Source organism: Oncorhynchus mykiss, chromosome 3 (assembly GCF_057628025.1).
Source record: "Oncorhynchus mykiss isolate SJ-2025 chromosome 3, ASM5762802v1, whole genome shotgun sequence".
NCBI lineage: Eukaryota > Metazoa > Chordata > Actinopteri > Salmoniformes > Salmonidae > Oncorhynchus > Oncorhynchus mykiss.
This window is the reverse complement of record NC_143024.1, coordinates 31,600,215-31,611,520: the sequence shown is the minus strand read 5'-3', so window position 1 is coordinate 31,611,520 and position 11,306 is coordinate 31,600,215. Positions and strand designations below refer to the sequence as shown.

The following is an 11,306-nucleotide window of genomic DNA, read 5'->3' as shown; positions in this document are numbered from 1 at the left end:
AGTAACTGTTCTTCTATAGGAAGTAATGCTAAAATTAGCCGATGCCAATGACTTACATGGAGAACGAAAAGACAGTATAAAATAGGAAATATAGCATGTAAGTCAATAATTGTCATAATTGTTCTATGGATGTGTGTGTGTGTGTGGGCAAGAGGGTGTGAGGGAGTATATGTGTCTGCATATGAATGGGAGAGTGAAGGAGGGTGTATATGCATACGTGTAGGAGGGCAGGAAAGAAGGGGTGTGCGGAGCTTTTAAAGTTTATTGAAGTGCAGTCGCAAAAACCATCAAGCGCTATGATGAAACTGGCTCTCATGAGGACCGCCACAGGAAAGGAAGAACCAGAGTTACCTGTGCTGCAGAAGATAAGTTCATTAGAGCGACCAGCCTCAGAAATTTAAGCCCAAGTAACAGACACATCTCAACATCAACTGTTCAGAGGAGACTACGTGAATCAGGCCTTCATGGACTAATTGCTGCAAAGAAACCACTACTAAAGGACACCAATAAGAAGAAGAGACTTGCTTGGACCAAGAAACATGAGCAATGGACATTAGACTGGTGGAAATCTGTCTTTTAGTCTGATGAGTCCAAATTTGAGATTTTTGGTTCCAACCGCCGTGTCCTTGTGAGACGCAGAGTAAAGTGAATGGATGATGTGTGGTTCCAAACCGTGAAGCATGGAGGAGGAGGTGTGATGGTGCTTTGCTGGTGACACTGTTAGTGATTTATTTAGAATTCAAGGCACACGTAACCAGCATGGCTACCACAGTATTCTGCAGCGATACGCCATCCCATCTGGTTTGCAGAGTAATGGGGAGTAATGGAGAGTAATGGAGTTCTGCATCAGATGACCTGGCCTCCACAATCAGTCGACCTCAACCCAATTGAGATGGTTTGGGATGAGTTGGACCGCAGAGTGAATGAAAAGCAGCCAACAAGTGCTCAGCATATGTGGTAACACCTTCAAGACTGTTGGAAAAGCATTCCAGGTGCATTCCAGGTGAAGCTGGTTGAGAGAATGCCAAGACTGTGCAAAGCTGTCATCAAGGCAAAGGGTGGCTACTTTGAAGAATCTAAAATCTATTTTGATTTGTTTAACACTTTTTTGGTTACTACATGATTACTACATGATTTCATACATGTAGTATATATATAAATGGAAAGGAGTCAAAAATGTGGTTTCCATGTCTTTGATGTGTTTGATACCGTTCCTTTTATTTCATTCCAGCCATTACAATGAGCCTGACCTCCCATAGCTCCCCCACCAGCCTCCAATGGTAGAGATGGAGAACAGAGAAAAGCCAACCCCCAAAATAATTTGCAATGCCTTTTAAAGGTGTACATTAGGGGAATGAGAATCTCATAATGAGCAAAAATGTTATCTGAATTAGAAATTAAAAGGAAAGAAAAATAAATCACTATCTTAGAAAAGGCCCATAAAAAAATCTTTACAAGGTAAAGAAGAAAATATAATTCCTGAACTTAAGCAGGAATATAAACTTTTACAGAGAGCCAACGACTACAGGTTAGACTCAAACAAAGCATACTAACTAATGGAAAATAAACCTGGTAAATATCTCGCAGCTCTCACGAAACGAATACGTACTAAACTGCTTATAATTTGTAAAGATGAAGATACAAAAGCAGTAATTAGAAACAACATTGCAATTAATGATCATTTTAAAAGCTTCTATGAAAATGTATATAAATCAGAAATAAACAACAGTTGGATGGATCCTATAGCTAGACTAACCAACTCTAAAGCAACTATCACTAAAAAACAGAGCTCTCCCAAGAAGAAATATTAGATACTGTTAAAACATTTGCACTGAGAAAAGCACCAGGAATGGATGTCTTCACCATTGAATTCTTGATTTCGGGACAAAGTAGCCCCCCTTTTTAAACAAATGACAACCATACATTCCATTCGGAAAGTATTCAGACCCCTTGACCTTTTCCAAATGTTGTTACATTACAGCCTTATTCTAAAATGTATGAAATCATTTTTTCCCCCTCATCAATCTACACACAATACCTCATAATGGCAAAGCAAAAACAGGTGCATCCTGTTTCCATTGATCATCCTTGAGTTGTTTCTACAACTTGTCCACCTGTGGTACATTCAGTTGCTTGGACATTATTTGGAAAGGCACACACCTGCTATATAAGGTCCCATAGTTGACTGTGCATGTCAGAGCAAAAACCAAGCCATGAGGTCGAAGGAATTGTCCGTGGAGCTCCGAGACAGGATTGTGTCGAGGCACAGATCTGGAGAAGGGTACCAAAAAAGGTCTTCAGCATTGAAGGTCCGCAAGAACACAGTAGCCTCCATCATTCTTAAATGGAAGAAGTTTGGAACCACCAAGACTCTTTCCAGAGGGAGGTGACCAAGAACCCAATGGTCAATCTGACAGAGCTCCAGAGTTCCTCTGTGGAAATGGGAGAACCTTCCAGAAGGACAACCATCCCTACAGCACTCCACCAATCAGGCCTTTAAGGTAGAGTGGCCAGCCTGTAAAAGGCACATGACAGCCCGCTTGGGATTTGCCAAAAGGCACCTAAAGGACTCTCAGACCATGATAAACAAGATTCTCTGATCTGATGAAACCAAGATTGAACTCTTTGGCCTGAATGCCAAGCGTCATGTATGGGGGCTTCTGCCACCACCATACAGTGAAGTATGGTGGTGGCAGAAGCATCATGCTGTGAGGATGTTTTTCAGTGGCAGGGACTGGGAGACTTGTCAGGATCGAGGGAAAGATGAATGGAGCAAAGTACAGAGAGATTCTTAATGAAAACCAACTGCAGAGCACCCAGGACCTCAGACTGGGGCGAAGGTTCACCTTACAACAGGACAACGACCCTAAGCACACAGCCAAGACAACGCAGGAGTGGCTTAAGGACAAGTCTCTGAATGTCCTTGAGTGGCCCAGTCAGAGCCCAGACTTGAACCCGATTGAACATCTCTGGAGAGACCTGAAAATAGCTGTACAGCGACGCAGTACTTGAGAGGATCTGCAAAAAAAATGGGAGAACCTCCCCAAATATAGGTGTGTCAAGCTTGTCGCTTTATACCCAAAAAGAATCAAGGCTGTAATCGCTTCAACAAAGTACTGAGTAAAGGGTCTGAATTAGAGGTTGCATATAATCAATGCGGTGCCTGTTAATTTATCATCGAATCACAGCCAACTTCGCCAAACGGGGGATGATTTTAAAAAAAAAACTCATTCGTGAAAAAAGCACAACTGTTGAACGAAAGTACCTAACCATAAACATCAATGCCTTTCTTAAAATCAATACACAAAAGCATATTTTTTAAACCTGTATATTTAGTTAACAGAAATTCATGTTAGCAGGCAATATTAACTAGGGAAATTGTGTCACTTCTCTTGTGTTCATTGCACGCAGAGTCAGGATATATGCAACAGTTTGGGCCGCCTGGCTCGTTGCAAACTAATTTGCCAGAATTTTACATAATTATGACATAACATTGAAGGTTGTGCATTGTAACAGCATTATTTAGACATTAGGTTGCCACCAATTCGATAAAATACGGAATGGTTCTGTACTTCACTGAAAGAATAAACGTTTTGTTTTCGAAATGATAGTTTCTGGATTTTACCATATTAATGACCAAAGGCTCGTATTTCAGTGTTTATTATATTATATTTAAGTCTATGATTTGATATTTGATAGACCAGTCTGACTGAGCGGTGGTAGGCAGCAGCAGGCTCGTAAGTATTCATTTCAACTTCACTGCGTTTGCCCGCAGCTCTTAGCAATGCTTGAATCACAGCGCTGTTTGACTTCAAGCCTATCAACTCCTGAGATTAGGCTGGCAATACTAAAGTGCCTATTATACCATCCAATAGTCAAAGGTATATGAAATACATAAGGTATAGAGAGAAATAGTCGACATGTCATAATTCCTATAATAACTACAACCTAAAACTTCTTAACTGGGAATGTTGAAGAACTAGGAATATTGAACCATTAGCTTTCATATGTTCTGAGCAAGGAAATTAAACATGAGCTTTTTTTACATGGCACATATTGCACTTTTACTTTCTTCTCCAACAATGTGTTTTTTCATTATTTATTTGAGACTAAATATATTTTATTTATGTATTATATTAAGTTTTTAAAAAAAGTGTTCATTGTTCATTCAGTATTGTTGTAATTGTCATTATTACAAATATAGATATACAGTTGAAGACGGAAGTTTACATACACTTAGGTAGGAGTCAGTAAAACTAGTTTTTCAACTACTCCACAAATTTCTTGTTAACAAACTATAGTTTTGGCAAGTCGGTTAGGACATCTACTTTGTGCATGACACATCATTTTTCCAACAATTGTTTACAGACAGATTATTTCACTTATAATTCACTGTATCACAATTCTAGTGGGTCAGAAGTTTACATACACTAAGTTGACAGTACCTTTAAACAGCTTGAAAAATTCCAGAAAATGATGTCATAGCTTTAGAAGCTTCTGAAAGGCTAATTGACATCAATTTAGTAATTTGGAGGTGTACCTGTGGATGTATTTCAAGGCCTACCTTCAAACTCAGTGCCTCTTTGCTTGACATCATGGGAAAATCAAAAGAAATCAGCCAAGACCTCAGAAAAAAATTATAGACCTCCACAAGTCTGGTCCATACTTGGGAGCAATTTCCAAACGCCTGAAGGTACCACATTCATCTGTACAAACACTAGTACGCAAGTATAAACCCCAGCCGTCATACCGCTCAGGAAGGAGACGCGTTCTGTCTCCTAGAAATGAACGTACTTTGGCATGAAAAGTGAAAATCAATCCCAGAACAACAGCAAAGGACCTTGTGACAATGCCGGAGGAAACAGGTACAAAAGTATCTAAATCCATAGTAAAATGAGTCCTATATCGACATAACATGAAAGGCCGCTCAGCAAGGAAGAAGCCACTGCTCCAAAACCGCCATAAAAAAGCTAGTCTACGGTTTGCAACTGCACATGGGGACAAAGATTGTACTTTTTGGAGAAATGTACTCTGGTCTGGTGAAACAAAAATAGAACTGTTTGGCCATAAAGACCATCGTTATGTTTGGAGGAAAAAGGGGGAAGCTTGCAAGCCGAAGAACACCATCCCAACCATGAAGCACGGGGGTGGCAGCATCATGTTGTGGCGGTGCTTTGCTGCAGTAGAACACCATTCCAACCTTGAAGCAGTATCATGTTGTGGGGGTGCTTTGCTGCAGGAGGGACTGGTGCACTTCACAAAATAGATGGCATCATGAGGAAAGAAAATTATGTGGATATATTGAAGCAACATCTCAAGACATCAAGCTTGGTCGCAAATGGGTCTTCCAAATGGACAATGACCCCAAGCATACTTTCAAAGTTGTGGCAAAATGGCTTATTGGAGTGACCATCACAAAGCCCTGACCTCAATCCCAAGACCCAAGTCAAACAATTTAAAGGCAATGCTATCAAATACTAATTGAGTGTATGTAAACTTCTGACCCACTGGGAATGTGATGAAAGAGATAAAAGCTGAAAGAAATAATTCTCTCTAGTATTATTCTGACATTTCACATTCTTAAAATAAAGTGGTGATCCTGGCCTAAGACAGGGAATTTTACTAGGATTAAATGTCAGAAATTGTGAAAAACTGAGTTTAAATGTATTTGGCTAAGGTGTATGTAAACTTCCAACTTCAATTGTATATATATTTAAAAAATCAATAATCAATAATCAAATCAAATCAAATGTATTTATAATGCCCTTCTTACATCAGCTGATATCTCAAAGTGCTGTACAGAAACCCAGCCTAAAAGCCCAAACAGCAAGCAATGCAAGTGTAGAAGCACGGTGGCTAGGAAAAACTCCCTAGAAAGGCCCGAACCTAGGAAGAAACCTAGAGCGGAACCAGGCTATGAGGGGTGTTCAGTCCTCCTCTGGCTGTAATCGGTATCGGTATCAGCGTTGAAAAATCATAATCGGTCGATCTAGTCTGAATACTTACAATAGCAGTCAAAGGTTTGGACACACCTACTCAAGAGTTTTTTTCTTTATTTTGACAATTTTCTACATTGTAGAATAATAGTGAAGACATCAAAACTATAAAATAACGCATATGGAATCATGTAGTAACCAAAAATGTGTTAAACAAATCAAAATATATTTGATTTTAGCTGTCATCAAGGCAATGGTGGCTACTTTGAAGAATCTCAAATATAAAATATATTTTTATTTGTTTATTTATTTATATATATTTCAGTCATGGTCAGCAACTATACAACATGATAAAGATTTCCATATGTTGTTAGCATCCAGAGCGCATTGCTGTAATTGACTGACAAGGTTCAGAACTGTCATGATGCACTTATTAAACACCAGCTCAGTATGCCCTCTATTGGGGAAGCCAGTGTGTGCGTGTGAGTGCATGAACATTGAAAACAGGATTCGGCCTACCTACTGAGATAAAATCTCTCAAGATAACCTGAGCTTGCTCACGATGGCTCAGTAGCTGTGGTTGCATGCAAAGCAGCTGCTACTTTCGCTCTAAAAACAGCTCTGTTGATTTCACACCTGATAAGAACATGTGCCATACCTCGGTTAAATACAAACACAGAACCTGTCCCTAAACAACCTTCAAATGTACAACTTAAAAAACATCCACACTTGATAAATTGCTACAAGAATATTGAGTTAAATGTCCTTTTTTCAAGATAAGCAACGTTAACTGAACAAAACATATAATTGAAGATCAATTCATAATGATGATGATTTTGGACATGAATAGTTCATTGACAGCTGCTGAGTTTTTTTTTACTTAATAAAAAAATGACTTGAACTTAACAGCCAAATCCGAGGATGTGGTTAACATCTATGATCTTTTCCGGCATCAAACATCGTAGTTAAGTCCGAGTGGTCTGAAAGGGAAACGTTACATCACACCTACATGAATCGGTAATCATTCTAAAAATCAGGAATGACCTTGGTTTGAAGTGCCTGTTGAAATAGAGGGTGGGGAAAGAACAGTTTAGTTATTTGAATGAATAATCTTTGGTGCAAATTGACTGCACAACGCTTGCACCTTGGAGATAAGATCACAGACACCCACTCTGGTTTCTCATATCTTGTTAATCATCGATAGAGATCTGATTCTGATGAGAAACATCAAGTTATTGTGGACACCATTCACACCTCCTATTCCATTTCCTTCAACAACTACAACTGTCAAACAATAATGTTATCAACCATGTTTATCTCAGATATGTTTAAAAGGTTAGAATTAGGTAAGTCCACACCACATGCAGTGCCTTCACAACACCTGACTTTTTCAGCCTGAATTTAATATAGATTCAATTGAGATTTTGTGTCACTGGTCTACACACACAATACCTTTTATAATGTCAAAGTGGAATTCTGTTTTAGACATTTTTACAAATTAATAGAAAATGAAAAGCTGAAATGTCTTGAGTCATAAAGTTTTCAACCCCTTTGTTATGGCAGGCCTAAATAAGTTCAGTAGTAACATTTGATTAACAAGTCACATAAACGTTGGATGGACTCATTCTTTGTGCAATGATAGTGTTTAGAGGTAGAGGAGATTATGTCGAAAGGGAAACTGCTTGTCCTATGGAAACCATCTGATGGAAAGGTCCAAGGGAAACTGTCCACGTTCCTTAGTCTCATCCTCTTCATGTCAATTAGATGTATTTTGAATGACTACCTCATCTCTGTACTACACACATACCATTATATGCAAGGTCCCTCAGTTAAGCTGTGAATTTCAAATACAGATTCAACCTCAAAGACCAGGGAGGTTTAACAATGCCTCGCAAACAAGGGCAACTAGCGGTAGATGGTAAAAAAAAAATCTAAAGCAGATATGGAATATCCCTTTGATCATGGTGAAGTTATTAATGACACTTTGGATACTGTATCAATACATCCAGTCACGACAAAGATACAGGTGTCCTTCCTAACTCAGTTGCCAGAGAGGAAGGAAACCGCTCAGGAATTTCACCATGAGGCCAATGGTGACTTTAAAACAGTTAGAGTTTAATGGCTGTGATATGGAAAAACTGAGGATGGTTACTCCACAATACTAACCTAAATGAAAAGATAGAAGCCTGTATAGAATAAAAATGACTCCAAAACATGCATTATGTTTGCAATAAGGCACTTAATTAAAACTGCAAAAAATGTGCCAAAGAAATCCAACACAACACATCACTGAGTACCACGCTTCATATTTTCAAGCATGTTGGTGGCTGCATCATGTTATGGGTATGCTGGTCATAGGCAAATATTGTACAATCCAGGTGTGCAAAGCTCTTAAGAGACGCACCCAGAAAGAGTCACAGCTGTAATCGCTGCCAAATGTGATTCTAACATGTATTGACTCAGGGGTGTGAATACTTATGTAAATGAGATATTTCTGTATTTAATTTTCAATACATTTGCACAAATTTCAAAAAACATGTTAATGGGGTATTGTGTGTAGATGGGTGAGAAGAAAATATTTGTAATCAATTTTTGAATTCAGGCTGCAACACAACAACATGAATAAGTCATGGGGTATGAATCATTTCTGAAGGCATTGTACATACATAAATACTAGAAAAACTTCCAAGGGTATGTTCCATATGTTTAATGGCAAAATAACTGAGGACTAAATCAAATATTTACAGCAAGTAATGTGTAAACAATTTCTGTACAAAGAAATATACATGCAAAAGTAAAAATAAGTAATTTAACATTCAAAATAACGTAGTATGTATCAAATATGATGAGGTTACATCCAGGTTCCCATGTTCGTCGTCCATGTCTGTACAGCTTTACACATGAATAAATAAGAGGACATGGGACTGTACAGGTTAACAGACACATTCATTGTATCACTGTGACTACTGCCTTGACATGAAACTCTGATAACCTTTTCAAGCTTAAAAGGAAATACAGCTACTTCGTCCGCCTCTCCAGATCAATTGACTGGCACTTTAAAATCAGTTTGAATTCATACAATGATTAATTCACTGAAAACAGCTCGGTCATGGTCACTCTCAGATAAAGGTTAGGGTAATAGTGCCGCAACGTCCATGCACAATTATTGTAACGCTGGTACAATGTTGTGGGTATTTTTTCCCCCCTTCAAACCAAAGGCTCGGCAAAGAATGCTATCCCAAGTTTCAGTTAAACCAAGATGTTGATCATTGCAACACAATGTCTAGCGAAATACATAACTTAAAAAGTCAAACAAACTTACACAGCAATCACCACTTTGTGCACAGCTTGAGAAGAGAAGTGTTTGAAATGTTAATTAGGTAAGCAGTAACAACAACTCTACGTTCTTACAACGCTAATAAATAAAGCCACTGTGAACCAATGTAAACATCTCTAGGTTCAGCATGGTTTTCATAACTTAACATGGTACATTATATAACACATTTAAAGAGAGTAAAGTACACTAAACTTTGGTATAGTTACAGAAAATAAAACAAAAACAATGACAAACTGAAAGCATAAGTGCCAAAATCGTTTCAAATCTTTTTTCTTATTTTACATTATTTGCAAAACCTGCATTTTAGGTTACCAAGATATTAATACTGAACTTAATACGGAAAAGAGTAACACAATACATACATCTACTGCAGTACCAGGTACGTACATGCCTTTTTAGATTACGGGTACAACACATGTCTTCACATATAGTTGCATACATGTTAAAGCTGCAACATTGCACATGAGAAATGAACACAAAATACGAGTGCATTTCTAGAAGTATTTCTGGTAGTGAGGGTTTAAGTATTTTGATTGGCATGAGGAGGAGCTGGTCTCCCTCACACCTCTCTTCCATTGGCAGGACTTACTACTCAGCTAATGAAACAGCGTTTGAGACAAATTCTTCAAAATGAGAATGAAGGCAGGAACACATTATTTACAAAGTAAGGCGGATGTATCAGAAATCTAAAGAGCTTTTCCAATAGTGTTATAGCTTTTTGTTGTTTGTTTGCTTGTTTATTTATTTCTCTGCTGAGGTCTGACTAAAATAACATAATTGTACTAACTGTTACGGGTCCATACAATAGCAAGGCCAGAACAAAGCATTTGCCGATTTATTGTATGTTAATCAACCACAACTACAATGAGTTTGGTCTCCAACTGGTTCTAGAAGTAGTGTTCTGAAGCAACGACCCTGTGCGGGTCGGTGGTGCTTTGTTCATATGTCGCATTCATTTTTGTTTTCATTCTTTTTAATAACCTTTGTTTTTTCAAAGGTATATGAATAAAGACATTTCTTTGTTTCTTCACTATACATTTCCTTTACAAAAAGTAATCTCTCATTACAAAAACAATTTTCTTATATTCAACCAAAAGCAACCCGATATTACAGTATCGGTTTGTAATACTATCCAAACAAGGCTTGCTCTCACTGGCTCTTGAGAAAGCTTTGTTCTCCCTGTTAGTCAAGTTTGAAATACTTTCAAATAGTTTACTTTTGTGCAGGCATATAGCCATCATCCATACAAAGGTGGGGATGGAAGGGAAGTATCTAAATCTCTTGGGGGGGGTATATCTCAGTCACAAATATTCAAAGCCGTCAGCAGACAGCAGCAGCAGGATGCTGGGTAAAATAGTTCTAAGGAAGTGGCGTAGTTGGCTGAGGGAGGATGAGATCATCATTGTGACTCTGTGGTTTCTGGGTACTGTAGTCCTCTAACCTGCTTATATCTGGTTGAGGAGTCTGCTGTGAAGGAAGGTCTTGATGCTGCCCACGGGCCTAACGTCGTTCTGGTGTTTCCGCCGCTCTATGAAGGAGATGAGTCTGGAGGTGTCGATGCACCCTGGGTGCTGGTTTTGATGCTGGTGGGAGTCCCACGGCTGCAGCCAGGGCTGCTGAAGGCAAGCGGCGGCCGAAGGTCTCTGGTCCGGCTCGCCCTGTAGCAGGAGACACACAAAGTCCCTAGCCGCCTGGCTCACACCCTGGAAGTAGTCCTGGGGGAAGCTGAAGTCCAGACGACAGATGTTCAGGCATGTCTCCTCAGCGCTCTCGTCCAGGAAGGGAGATGCCCCGCTCAATACCACATATGTTACAACCCCCAGGCTCCAGAGGTCAGAAGTCAGGGTGACGGGCTGGCCCAGCACCAGCTCCGGGGCTGAGAACTCTGGGCTGCCCAGTAGAGGGTGGATGTAGTGGCTGCTGTTCAGCTGGACGGCGTCTCCGAAGTCTGTCAGCTTGACCACGGGCTGGGCAGAGTTCTGCTCCACTAACACGTTCTCAGGCTAAAGGGATACACACCGATACCCACGCAC

General features: G+C 39.4%; 1 protein-coding gene across 8 annotated transcripts in view; it reads right to left on the bottom strand.

The window, feature by feature from the left end:
* Nucleotides 1-8,628: 8,628 nt before the first annotated feature.
* The window catches only part of LOC110512678 (triple functional domain protein), a 138,432-nt gene continuing 135,754 nt past the window's right edge, over nucleotides 8,629-11,306 (bottom strand). For all 8 annotated transcript variants that reach the window (XR_016493650.1, XR_016493644.1, XM_036971423.2 and 5 more), the window contains one exon: nucleotides 8,629-11,276. Coding sequence is in view for 6 of the 8 variants with exons in the window: in XM_036971423.2 (XP_036827318.2) it covers nucleotides 10,719-11,276 (558 nt within the window). In the remaining 2 variants the exon portion in view is untranslated. The remainder of the gene's footprint in view (nucleotides 11,277-11,306) is intronic.